Source organism: Orbicella franksi, chromosome 2 (genome assembly GCF_964199315.1).
Source record: "Orbicella franksi chromosome 2, jaOrbFran1.1, whole genome shotgun sequence".
In the NCBI taxonomy this organism is placed as follows: Eukaryota; Metazoa; Cnidaria; class Anthozoa; order Scleractinia; family Merulinidae; genus Orbicella; species Orbicella franksi.
In genome coordinates, this window is record NC_138146.1 from 31725643 (window position 1) to 31738818 (window position 13176).

Sequence of the window (13176 nt, forward strand, 5' to 3'; positions counted from 1 at the left end):
TCAGTTAGTATGCGCGCTGTGATTGGTCACTTTAGCGGGCCGTAATCCACTGTACGGCCCGCTAAAATTTAAAGCTGTCTTTGTTGCCAAAATGTTTCGTGATTTATCACCAAGTGTTCTTAACTTTTCAGCCAGTAAAAGTTTAAAAGTTTCTTTCACTTCTGAAATTGTGTATTAAAACCGGCTAATGACTAAAAAGTCACTGAATAACGATTTCAAATTGAGTCGCTTTGCTTTCCAGGTGCGTCAGAAATTTGAAGCCGTTCCGCGTGAATAGAAATCGTTCCTGAGCCCGTCAGACACACAGTAGAGATATAATAAATATCTTACTAACCTCGTTTTCTCGGTCGGTACTGTAAGTTACGGATCCTCGTTTTCCCCATCGATTTACGGCCCAAGCGCGAAGCGCGCGGGCCATAAATCGAAGGGGAAAACTCGGTCCGTAACTTACAGCAGGGCCCTCGAAGTCGGTTGGTAAGAGATATGTAGTCAATTCGTCTAGTGTGATACCTTCTGTGTGCAAAGTCGTATGTTAATGAGGAAAAATGTAAACAATGAGGTAAACAAAGACATCAATGTCTTAGGAGAAGGTAACAGGCAAACCTGAAGGCGGAGCTGGTGTAGGTGGCACTGGACTTGGAGGAATACCCGAACAACTTCCTGGCCTTATTGATACGTCATCAATTGCTATGTCTCCGCTCCAGGATGATCCTCGAACTCCTTCAAATGTCAAGCGAGTCTGAAATGGAGAGTCAAGCGAGTCTGATATATTAACTTTCTTTGTTATTGCGAGCAAGCATGGGGCCAAAAGTCCTTTTGGGAATGAACACACAAATATTAAAGGGGACACTTGTGATTGGCTATTTGCATCTCTAATTTTATTTCTAATTTTTGTCATATTGTATTCTAGGGTAATATTTGTATATTGTCCTTCAGTGGCATTTAACAAATAACAACACACAAAAATTCAAATGAGGTCTGAAACTCCTGTTAAAATTGAGGGTTAAAATCAAAGTTTTCGCCGATCCACGGCATTATCAGGGATCGCCAATAGCTAAGATTTTATATTTGTTTCAGCCATGAAACTTTTCTAGTGCTATTTTCTCTTGGGGTAATGGAAAACACTACTTTTCTACAGAGGTGCCGAAATAGTTTTGAATACAACCAAAACATTCCCGATTCAAGCCTTAATAGTATACGGCGCCATAAAATGAACGCCATTCCGTAGTATTGTACCACCAATATTCTAGTCAAGAGTAAACTTTACTTCTCGGTTATGTAAATGGTTGTCCACGTGAGCCATTTCCCATTTAGAATTCATGTACAAAACCGCTGGTCATCTAATACTTAAAAAACGTTGTCCCAGTGTATTTACCTCCCCACTTGAAGTGAAAGAACTTTCGGCTTCTTCCCATTTATCTCCTTGGTTACCTGACTTGGTAAATATATTTTTATTTCCATTGAAGACGTTAAGAGTTCCCACTGAATTCCCAAACATGTGATAAAAGAACTTCAGGCAGAACAGCCCGGCTGTGGATGTCTTGAAAACAAGCTTGGCGTTGTCCCCAGATTTCCTTGGAGACGAGGTCTCGATGTACGCGTAAAATCCTAAAATTAATTCATAATTTCGACAACAATAAGTACAAAAAAAAAAAACAACTTTCAACATGAAATGATGACTGAAAAATTCAGAATGGTGAAATGGAAAATGAGGCTGAACTCGATCCAGGCAAAGTCAACAGATCAAAAATAACAACAGCAAAACCAACAACAACAACAACAACAACCACAACAACAGGTAGAACAACAACAAGTTGAACAAAAAGTTGAACAACAATAGCGAGAACGAGAAAAACAGAATTTGTATGTACCCTTTCAATATTTGCCTGAACTGGTTAAATCTTCTAACATAAACATAAACATTATAACAACTAAGCGTCCGTCATATCACGAGGGGGTGGAAGTGGCTTTGGCTGATTAATTCATTGACGATTCTACACATAATCAAATTGAAGCTGTGTCTTGAAAGATTTCATCTTGATTTCGGTTTCGGTTTCACCTCGGTTTCCAAAAAGTAGTATTTACTTGTTGTTTTCTTGGTTGGGTTACTTTGAAGCAGTTCGGTTTCACCTCTGTTTCCAAAAAGTAGTATTTACTTGTTGTTTTCTTGGTTGGGTTACTTTGTATTTGATGGTATCAAACGCTTTAAAGGAAGTTTGGATGAACAGCGCTCTGTGATATTATCGTAGAGTAGGGATGTTAAAGATAAAGTTTAAGGGCATTTAGTCAGTTATACCGAAAGAGGTCGGAGGAATCAGACAAATCGATGGCAGCAAGGCGAGAACCAACAACCAATTGAAGCTACCTATGGCACCCGGCCGGAATCGAACCCGGGCCACATTGGTGGGAGGCCACTGCTCTCACCACTGCACCATCTGCTCCAAAGAAATAGAATGCTAGTCTTCATTTACCTGAACCCCCGTGGCCTGACGAGGGACCAGTGTTGGAAGATGGGGTTGCTCCAGATCTCAATGTCCAGTCGAACTTGTCTGACTTATCTTGTGTCCAGCCCGAGCACAACTGATCATTGTTAAAGTCACAACCAGATGCTGTAGAGGAAGTGAAATGATGAGCGTTGCAACAGAGCAAGACCTTAGCAGTGCGGCCGAGTTGCATTGTTATTAAAAAGCGAGAAAAAACAAAACGACAAGGAGATAATTGTGAGAATCTTTATTTGTGACATACCTACTCTATTACCACTTCCCGAGGGGGATTTTCAGAGGCAAAAATTCTAATTCAATATAGACATCTAGAGTTAAATCTACGATTATAAAATCTACTAAATTGAATAACTACAAGATACGATAAAAGCAATCGGTCACCTTCAGCATTTATGTTTTCTAAAAATTGAACGACTTGTCATCTATTTTACTTATATCAATATTTAGTATAACTATTTCGGAGCTGAAGAAAGAGTTTCCAGCAATCTGATTGGTTGAGCGATCATTTATATGATGCTTTATTCATTGCGCCAGGCGGTGAATATAACATTTTTGAGGCCAGGTTACTGAGGTGCCACCTTTGCCATCTCGGCAGGTAAACATGGGGGACAGTTGCTGAATGAATTTTTCATTTATCCGGAAGACAGTAGTTCAAGTCCAGTATATTTGAAATAATGGAGAATATTCAAAATGACTGCTGTCGCCCTTGGACCAAAAAGCCTTTCAAGAACTCGTATCCAAGGAATTTAAGAATCGTAAACGCAGTGGTTACGTTGATCGCCAGCAGAGATCGATTGACCGAAATTTATTTTTCTTCAAACCGAAGCTACTTATTCCTACATTTTTCTGTATTTGGTTGTTGTGCATTTTCCGCACATTTCTGTAAACAGTTGTTCTTCCTTCATCGCTTGAAAATTGAGACTTAGGAAGGGCAAAACTAGCCAGTAAGTAAGAACTGAAGATAATCGCAGAAATATATATTGATCAACTAAGCGATATTGCCTTAAAATAATCAGTAGGTTGATAGGCTTCCAATTGATTAAATAAGAAATAATAACAGTAATAGCTAACCTGGTAGCGGTGGGGTCAGTGGTGGTGGGGTCCGTGGTGGTGTGGTCGCTGGTGGAGATGGCGAGGGTGGTATGATAGAACCTGTTTTGCTAAGCACCCAAGTCCTCAGAAATTTAACGCTGGCGTAGACACCGTACTTATTTGGTCTAGCACATCCATACCCCCAACTAGTGGCTCCCTCTAGAAACCATTTTCCTTTAAACTCACAGACCAGTGGTCCGCCACTGTCGCCCTGGCAAGCATCAATTCCCCCTTGGTCTAGACCTGCACACAACATAGTGTCATCTATTTTGTTCGGATAGGCTTTTAAGCAGCGTGATTTTGACACCAACGGCACAGTTGCTTGCATAAGTACATTGGGTTGACTGCCACCAGATGACAAAGTTCCCCATCCTGTTATATAGCACTTCTTGTTTGGGTTATCGATTGGAAGAGTGTTACTTGGGTTTGACAAACAGACCAGCCCAACACCCCGGCCGAGAGAGGCAGGTTTGGAAAGCTTGAGCAGAGCTATATCGTTGCTGAAGGTCATTGGCGTTTGGTAGTTTTCATGCGAAATGATTTGTGCCACGTTGATGTCCTGCTCTGTACCGACAGAGCCACTTTCTCTGTAATGAGCTCCCAATCTAGATTTAATTGAAATAAAAATTTGTAAATATCATCTGTAGATGTATAAAACATCTTACTCAAACAGTAAATGCAGATGTGTAAACTGTTGCTATATTTAGAATCATTTCCTCGAGGGATAAGTTGTGTACGTGAACGATCCCCCAAACCATATCTGGTACTAAAGTGATCGCAATTTTTTGACTGTTTTCTATTATTTCTTTATCACCTACTATGTTAGGCGAATAACTCGCACCACTAGAAGCGTGCCCAAAATATACCATCAACAGAATGAGATATATGTCAGACATGAGCCCAATTGAAAACAGTGTAACCGTGTAAAATGAAAGATTGTATTTGTGCTCCTTATCCGGTCTATTTGCATACATGTAGATTATTTGTAGCTATGCATGTGGTTACTTGTATATGGTAAAGTTCTAAAGGTAAATTGGAGACTTCAGTTATTTTAAGATTTAGCAGTCTTCTGTGTTTTGGTACTCGGGGCATACGTTTCCTTTTCTACACAAGGATTATGTTTCACATGCTATGAAGAGGGATTTATTTTTCAATGAGAAAATGAAATTTTATGGCACTGAGACTTGACCCTGGGAACGACAAACAAAAAATGAGAATGGGACTGGGATTTAGGCCGAAAATTAAACCGTGGAATGGGACTTGGGGAAACGTTCGGCCTGGAAATGGGCTTTTACAACGTTCCTTCAGGAGCTTTTATGAATAGTCTTCATCTATTAAGGAAGACACAATACGCACGTCACTTTAACCCTTGAAGGCGATGAACTTTTGACACAGTGTGCTGCTGTCAAAACCCAGGATGGATCAATCAGTGAACCTCCACAGAATTGCCTGTCGGAACTGGTCAACAACATCACTTGCCATGGCCAGCTGTTTATGGCCGCTTCTGTGCCACCAACGATGCGTATACTAGGTCGAGAGCCACAGGAACCTGAAAAGTCGATTATACGTTCCATTACAATACACTCATATAGCAGAATGTTTGTTTACAACATATGCCTCATTATCATAAGCAATACAATCTCTGATGGAGATATAAAAGCATTAGTTCTAAGTATTAAAAGGGCACAGCACGATTAGTTTCCCAATGAATTTGAGCCCCCTGTATTGAATACTTTTTGTGCGACGCAAGTTTAAAAACTCAAAGTTCTACAAAGAATGTATGAGCTCATTAGCTCTTTTGCCACCTAGAAATTCGGCAGATTTTGAAAGTCAATCTCTCGTCGAACATAACACCCAAAGAGCCAAACTTTTAACCTATTACCAAGTTTCACAAGCTCTTTAAATGTTTGTAGTCAATTCGTTTAGTGTGGTACCTTCTGTGTGCAAAGTCGTATGTTAATGAGAAAAAATGTAAACAATGACGTGAACAAAGAGGTCAATGTCTTAGGAGAAGGTAACAGGCAAACCTGAAGGCGGAGCTGGTGTAGGTGGCACTGGACTTGGAGGAATACCCGAACAACTTCCTGGCCTTATTGATACGTCATCAATTGCTATGTCTCCGCTCCAGGATGATCCTCGAACTCCTTCAAATGTCAAGCGAGTCTGATATGGAGAGTCAAGCGAGTCTTATATATTGACTTTCTTTGTTACTGTGAGCAAGCATGGGGCCAAAAGTCCTTTTGGCAATGAACGCACAAATGTTAAAGGGCACACTTGTGATTGGCTTTTTGCATACAAAGGATCGAAGCTCGATCCCTAATTTTCTTTCTAATTTTTGTCAAATTATATTCTAGGGTAATATTTGGATATTGTCTTTCAGTGGCATTTTCCAAATAACAACACAAAAGTTTCAATGAGGTCTGAAACTACTGTTAAAATTGAGGGTTAAAATCAAATCTTTCGCCTATTCACGGCGTCATCAGGGATCAGCAATAGCTAAGATTTTAAACTTCAATTTTTTTCAGCCCTCATTTGAACTTTTCTAGTGCTATTTTCTCTTGGGGTAATGGAAAACAGTACTTTTCTACAGAGGTGCTGAAATAGTTTTGAATACAACGAAAACAGGCTCTATTCAAGCCTTAATAATATACAGCGCCTTAAAATGAACGCCACTCTGTAGTATTGTACCACCAATATTCTAGTCAAGAGTAAACTTTACTTCTCGGTTGTGTAAATGTTAGTCCGCCTGAGGCATTTCCCATTTAGATATCATCTACAAAACCGCTGGTCATCTAATACTTAAAAAACGTCGTCCAAGTGTATTTACCTCCCCACTTGAAGTGAAAGAACTTTCGGCTTCTTCCCATTTGTCTCCTTGGTTACCTGACTTGGTAAATATATTTTTATTTCCATTGAAGACGTTAAGAGTTCCCACTGAATTCCCAAACATGTAATAAAAGAACTTCAGGCAGAACAGCCCGGTTGTGGAACTCTTGAAAAGAAGCTTGGCGTTGTCCCCAGATTTCCTTGGAGACGAGGTCTCGATGTACGCATAAAATCCTAAAATTAATCCATAATTTCAACAAGAAGAACAAGTTTCAACACGTAATGATGAATGAGACAAGACTAAGAAAATCAGAATGGTGAAATGGAAAAAGAGGCTGAACTCGATTCAAGTAAAGTCAATACATCAAAACTGACAACAGCAACAGCAACAACAACAACACGGGTAGAAGAACAACAACAATTATAACAACAGTAGCAGTAACGAGAACAACAGAATTTGTATATACCCTTTCAATGTGCCTGAATTGGCTAAATCTTCGATTACGTATATATTTAAACTGAAGCTGTGTCTTTAAAGGTTTCACCTCGATTTCGGTTACGGTTTCACCTCGGTTTCCAAAAAGTAGTATTTAGTTGTTGTTTTCTCGGTTGGGTTGCTTTGAAGCAGCCAAACCTTCTATTTCATGGTATCAAACGCATTAAAGGAAGTTTGGATAAACAGTGCCCAGTGATCGATATGATTGTAGAGTAGGGATGTTAACGATAAAGCTTAAGGGTATTTAGTCAGTTATACCGAAGGAGGTCGAAGGAATCGGACACAAATTGACGTCAGTGCTTCCCTTCCGGGTTTCTGTTGCCGTGATGAAATGACTAAAAGTACTGTTAGTCAGGTCAAGCCCATTTTATGTCACACTGACTTTAATCGACTTTAACTAGTTAATTAATCTACAACACTTTGAGAGGAAGCCACATCAGCCTTAGCTGGTTTTCATGCGGTTCCTATATCCTGATCGAATTGGAATTTAGAGATTTTGGTTTATGACGTTCATGTGTAGGGAGGAAAACCGGAGTACGCGGAGAAAACCCTCGGAGTAAGGCGAGAACCAACAACCAACTAAATCTACTTCTGGCACCCGGCCGGAATCGAACCCGGGCCACATTGGTGGGAGGCCAGTGCTCTCACCACTGCGCTATCTGCCCCAAAGAAATAGAATGCTAGTCTTCATTTACCTGAACCTCCGTGGCCTGATGAGGGACCAGTGTTGGAAGATGGGGTTGCTCCAGATCTCAATGTCCAGTCGAACTTGTCTGACTTATCTTGTGTCCAGCCCGAGCACAACCGATCATTGTCAAAGTCACAACCAGATGCTGTAGAGGAAGTAAATTGATGAGCGTTGCAACAGAACAAGACCTTATCAGTGCGGCCGAGTTGCATTGTTTTTAAAAAGCGAGAACAAAACAAAACGAATTTTGAGCTGAGAATGTTTGTTTGTTACATACATATTTTATTACAACTTCCCAAGGGGGATTTTCAGAGGTAATAATGCCAATTCAGTATAGACATCTAGAACAAAATCTACGATTACAAAAACTGTCATATTAGATAAATACAAAAAACAATAAAAGCGAAAAAAGAAAAAAAAATTAATTGCAAATATTGAAAATTTTGATGTCACGCCTCCATAATCGGTCACCTTCAGCATTTATGTTTTGTAAAATTTGAACGACCTGTCCATTACATTTCTTATATCTACATTTAATTAGCACGTTTATATTGTAGTTCCTGCCGGACAGTGTTGTTTGATAATAGGAATCCTGGTTAATGCAATTAAGAAAGCGAAGATAATACTTATCACCTGGAGGTGGTGGGGCTGCTGTAGTCGGCGCTACTGATGGATGTAACATATGTGTTTAAATATTGATATTACGATTGCATTGATATTTAACTAGACTTTACTTTATGTGGTTCATGTGCATTTTCCTCAAATTTCTGTAAACAATTGCTCTCCCTTCATCTGTGAAGATCGTCTTTTTGATATTTTTCAGCGTTTGCAAATTGAGACTTAGGAGGGGCAAAACTAGCGAGTCTGTAGTGTACACAGATGGTGGGTATACATTCCTTTACGCGATAACCAAGAAGTGAAGATCATTATATTTTTATGTTATTATCCATTAAGCGATATTGCCATGACGTGAAAGTAAATTCTCACAATGATACTTATTTCTGATTTGGTTCAAACAAATCAGCAATCAAGGAACGATTCTAGAAAATTTTGGAAAAGAAGAATAGATTTAGTTTGTTTAAATTCAACTGTTTCCCGGTTTACCGGAACACTTGTACATCTTGTTCATCTGTTCAATATCAACTGGACTAAGGCCTTTGCGCTGACCGATGGTAACCTGTAGGATTAAAGAAAAAATATAATTTATTTATCGCAAGAATGGAAGTAATTCCCTTCTGCAATTTAATGGAAGTGGAAACTGGTGATGGAAGATTATTTTTTGGCTGTTCCGTTGACAAAAAAGGTTGCTGTTGAAGCTAATCCCCGGGGAGGGGGGTACTTCCTTATTTGGGCTATGTAGGTATGTGCGGCCCCAAAGGGTATGGTTTTTCAGCCGTTTTGGTCATAAATAGGGTGTCGAGTTTAGCTGATTTTGGCCATTTTGGTCATAAATAGGGTATTGTTTTTACACTCTAGCCTTGATATGGGTATGTTTTTAACAAGAAGCCACTTTTTCATCATTATCGAAAAGAAAACCAACAAAAACCCTCCACAAATTATGTTTACGGTAATTTAACATTGGTCTGAACTAGGGAGCTATTTATAACTCAGGTCTGAAAAAGGGTTTTGATTGAAGGGTCATGTCATAAATTGAGTTTCAAATTTTTAGTCAGGTGATCAATAGGGTAGGGAATATCGCAGATTTTGGTCATAAATAGGGTAAGGGTTTTGGGAGGTGGGCTGCACATCAGTACCTAATTTTTCTGGGAGTACCCCCGGGGAAGCTAATTCAGAATGTATTAAGCGAGTTAAACGGAAGACACCGTCTTCTATTTACTTACTCCTGGTTTCTTGGGCACTATTGTCGGCCGGCCATTTTTGCTGAAGTATTTAGAACCATAATGCATCACAGATTTATAATCATAAGGTGTTCCCATGGAGTCGATGACATTTGAGCCGTATTTTTTGAAATTGCCTTTGGCCGCTATTCAGTGAAAATAAACACACACAGATTAGTAAGTATTTTACGATAACTGCATAAATTCTCGCGCACCCATTGGCTAATTTTTATCATCAATAAGCGGAGAGACATATGAATATATCATTTTGTGATGCGTCAACAAGCAAGAGCGGACAATTTGACAGTTTGTTATCGTCAAAAACAAATTGACGTGAGTTTTTCGTGCGTCTGTCCTGTTATTGACAATGAATTTCGTCATAACATTGTCAAAGTAGTCTGCGGATGCACTCGGTTATCGCCTTATGGATCCACAACTACTTTGACAATGTCATGACGAAATTCATGATCAATAACAGGACGACAGACGCATGAAAAACTGACGTCAATTTGTTAAGTTGTTATTGATATTGTTCATTTAGTTGAACGAGTCCACAGTTTTGGAAACACTTTGAATTATTCGTATTAGAAACTGAAAGGAAAGTGCTAGGTAAACTTGAAAGAATCATTTGATTTTTTTTTTTAAAATGGATACGAACTTTTAAAAAGAGTATATAGCTGCTATGCATGTATACATTACATGTATATCTATAATGTAAGTGAGGTATACATAAAGTCGATAGGGATAATTGGATTATACAATGGAGTCAGTGAAAATTAACAAAATCAGCATCTGTTTACTCACATTCTTTGATGTTTCCATATTTGATTGTCACATACGTGTCTCTGTCAGGTCGTGACTGCTCGTGAAATAATCCCAGGGCGTGTCCTGTGTGAAATAAAAAAGATTAAATTAAATTAAATTAAATTATCATCTCTGCGTAAGCAAAGTGGAAAATAATAATCCCTTACTTACTGAGCGGGCGGGCCGTACTAAGGAATATTGGCCCGAGGCTGAGTTCAGCGAGGTCTGTACTAAAACGACCGAGGACCAATATTCCCCACTGCGGCTCGAGTAAGTTGGGTAAGTTAGCAGTTCATTGCATGTCACTCCATGGAAGTCGCCGATTTTGAATTTGTCGGGCTCTCGGAAACGAAAAATTCGCGGCTTATGACCTTTTTATGGATACGGTTCGATCAGATTTACCTTTACATTGCCATAAAGTAACACCACTTATTACTGGAAAGTCACGTTTGCATGCGCGAAATAACTGTTACCAGGTCATACGGCGTGGGTACGGCTTACGTCAAGTGTTGCATAGACTGACGTTTTCAATTCACCAAGAACAAGCTTCAACAGTTCAAGTTGAAGAAATCAAGATTGCTTTATTTGCTTAATACTATTATTTCTCGTTTGTTTTGTAGTTAGCTGTAAAGACATGAATGATCATCGCAGTTATTTACACAGCTGAAGCAGTTGTGCGGAATGAGGCCTGACCAACAACAACAAAAAATCCAGGATTGGACGGGAAAATCCACGCTTGTTTCGTAAGCTTTGCCTTTCACAGTGCAATCTCACCTATCTCGTGTACAACTGTTCCTGTATACCAGCACCCACCGGCCAGAGATAACCGTTGCTTCCCGCCTATTTTCCCAACATAAGACCAGCAACTGAAAAACAAGAATAATAATTTCAAATAATATAACTGAAGGTCGTCAAAGCTGTGCTTACATAGATGTCAGTCATACTTTTAGCTGGCTTTTTGAAATACGGCTTATCTTACAATATATCGAAACAGCTCTGTTCGAGATGGGCGTGTACAGTGAATAAGCTAAGCCGTCAATGTGGCCTATCGCTGAGCTGCTTTTAGACTGTAATCAGCTGATGAAAATAATTTCTCGAGTTTAAACAAGACGCACTAAACCCTCGATTGTCCTTAAGGCGCGCGCGGTTGTTATCCCTAATTTATGTCTGCACTGTTTATTTCTCACTATGCAATGTTTTTCTTGGACATCACACCATGCAGGCTTGTTTGTCTTGCTTATCACTGAGAAAGTCACAAAACCTTAATTCAGTAGCGTCTTTGCAACTTCAAGAGCTGCTTTTAGACACAATTTGAGAATTAAATCGCTAGAATTTGTATATTACTGGAATATTTAGTGACAGCAAACGTAATTTCCTCGATTTGAGACTTTAAATTTTTGTAAACTTACCCGCCTCCCTTGAAGAAGGATACATAATCTCGTTCGTTTGTCCTCTGTTTAAACGTAATGCATGTATTCTTCTTATAATCAGCAAAAGCTGCATTAATTGCCGCCATCGCCTTCGACGCTGATGCTATGGAAATAAAAAAAAGAATGTCTGGTTAGTTTCAGCATGTAATGAAATAAAGCTTACAAGTGGCAGCGAGGCGGTGAGTTTAACCCCTTTACTTTACCACAAGATGGCAGAATTGTTATTGTTATTTCTAGATCCACTATTCAGCCACACGAGTAACCGAATGCTATCCTTTTGCCAGTTTGCATTAGTTTATTAGAAACTATAAGTATTTCTGCAGCTTATCTCAGTAGCCAATCTCCAGTTATTTTTATGGAGTGTTGTGAGCAACGTTTTAATAAGGGAGCCGAGAAAAAAAAATTACTTTTATTCCATTTTGATCGCCCTTGAAGTGTGTATTGGGAACAAGAGAAGAGACACCAACACGTTAAAGGACAGACATTCCTGGAGAAGATAAGAGCAGATTGCAACTCCATTCTCAAGAAATCAGATGTTGGCTAAGCGAAGAGTCAGAACAACCGTCGCGGATATAACACTCACTTAAAAGTAGTTCATAAGTGTGCGAACTATCTACGTACGCAAATCCTGCAAACGTGCTCCGATGTACACGCAAGCCATATCGTCTAGTCCTAATTAAACACTTTCAGAAGAGCAGTTTGAAATGTTACTTACAAAGTGAGCTATCAATCTCGTACACGATAACGCCATTAGGCCATCTTTTGTTTGTAATCGAGCCTTTCTGTAGACCTTGTATAACTGCTTTCTGTTGGGGAGTTAAGACAATGTCGCCATCAAAGAGTTCTTTGCCTTGCGGTGATAAGCGCCTATTCTCTGCAAAAGGAAAGACGAATTGTAAATTAATTGATTCGTAAATATTTTTGTCTAGTCTCAGTGAGCGGAGCCGCTGTAGGTCGCCCGCGAAAACGTTTCTCATACTGTTCCCTGCATTATATGATCGTGTTCTCCGATATCACTGTTACTGCCATACAATAGCGATGAAAGGAAAGTAACCGCCACTTGCATTTAACAAAACAAAACAAAACAGACAGTAACGTATATTTTGATCTACAAGTCTTTTCACTTACCCTCAGGTGAAGGGAGCAAGGACTGAGCAACTCCGATTATAAGACAGCAAAGCAAAATCACCGCTTTCATTTTTTCAACTGACCAACCGTTTTATCCGTAACTCTTCTCTTGGAACACCCGTTCGACTGTTGTCTTACAGTCAACTCTTACACACAGGCGCTTAGAATTCAGCAATAAGAAAGTTATGATAAACGCTTCTGCGATGTTTTTTTCCTAGGAGTGGGGACCAGCCCTGGTCCATGCATTAAGCGTAAATTGTTTAATATTTTTCGTTTTAAGTAGTTCTGCGACAGTTCCCTTCAGAATTACGTAACCTCGTTGTAAGCATGTAATTAGCGATTGATTGTACTCTTTCCCGCCTTTAACATTACT

General features: G+C 39.4%; 1 protein-coding gene across 1 annotated transcript; it reads right to left on the reverse strand.

Annotated features, from left to right (window-relative positions):
* Positions 1-245: 245 nt before the first annotated feature.
* On the reverse strand, positions 246-12932 carry LOC145473194 (MAM and LDL-receptor class A domain-containing protein 1-like). The gene is made up of 16 exons (XM_081455018.1): positions 12804-12932; positions 12391-12549; positions 11655-11778; positions 11020-11111; positions 10246-10329; positions 9445-9587; positions 8708-8780; positions 8057-8266; positions 7611-7748; positions 6421-6653; positions 5621-5756; positions 4950-5142; positions 3573-4198; positions 2472-2609; positions 1376-1608; positions 246-739 (listed from the first exon to the last, which is right to left on the reverse strand). The coding sequence occupies exons 1-16, from the start codon at positions 12871-12873 to the stop codon at positions 581-583; spliced, it is 2811 nt and encodes a 936-aa protein (XP_081311144.1). The 5' UTR covers positions 12874-12932; the 3' UTR covers positions 246-580.
* Between the last annotated feature and the right edge of the window lie 244 nt (positions 12933-13176).

Coding starts and splice junctions, on each gene's coding strand:
- LOC145473194 (XM_081455018.1), bottom strand. CDS start 12,873: ATGAAAGCGGTGATTTTGCTTTGCTGTCTTATAATCGGAGTTGCTCAG. Junction 9,588..10,245: donor ATATGGAAACATCAAAGAAT/GTGAGTAAACAG, acceptor TTCACTGAATAG/CGGCCAAAGGCAATTTCAAA. Junction 8,781..9,444: donor TAGTGCCCAAGAAACCAGGA/GTAAGTAAATAG, acceptor TTAATCCTACAG/GTTACCATCGGTCAGCGCAA.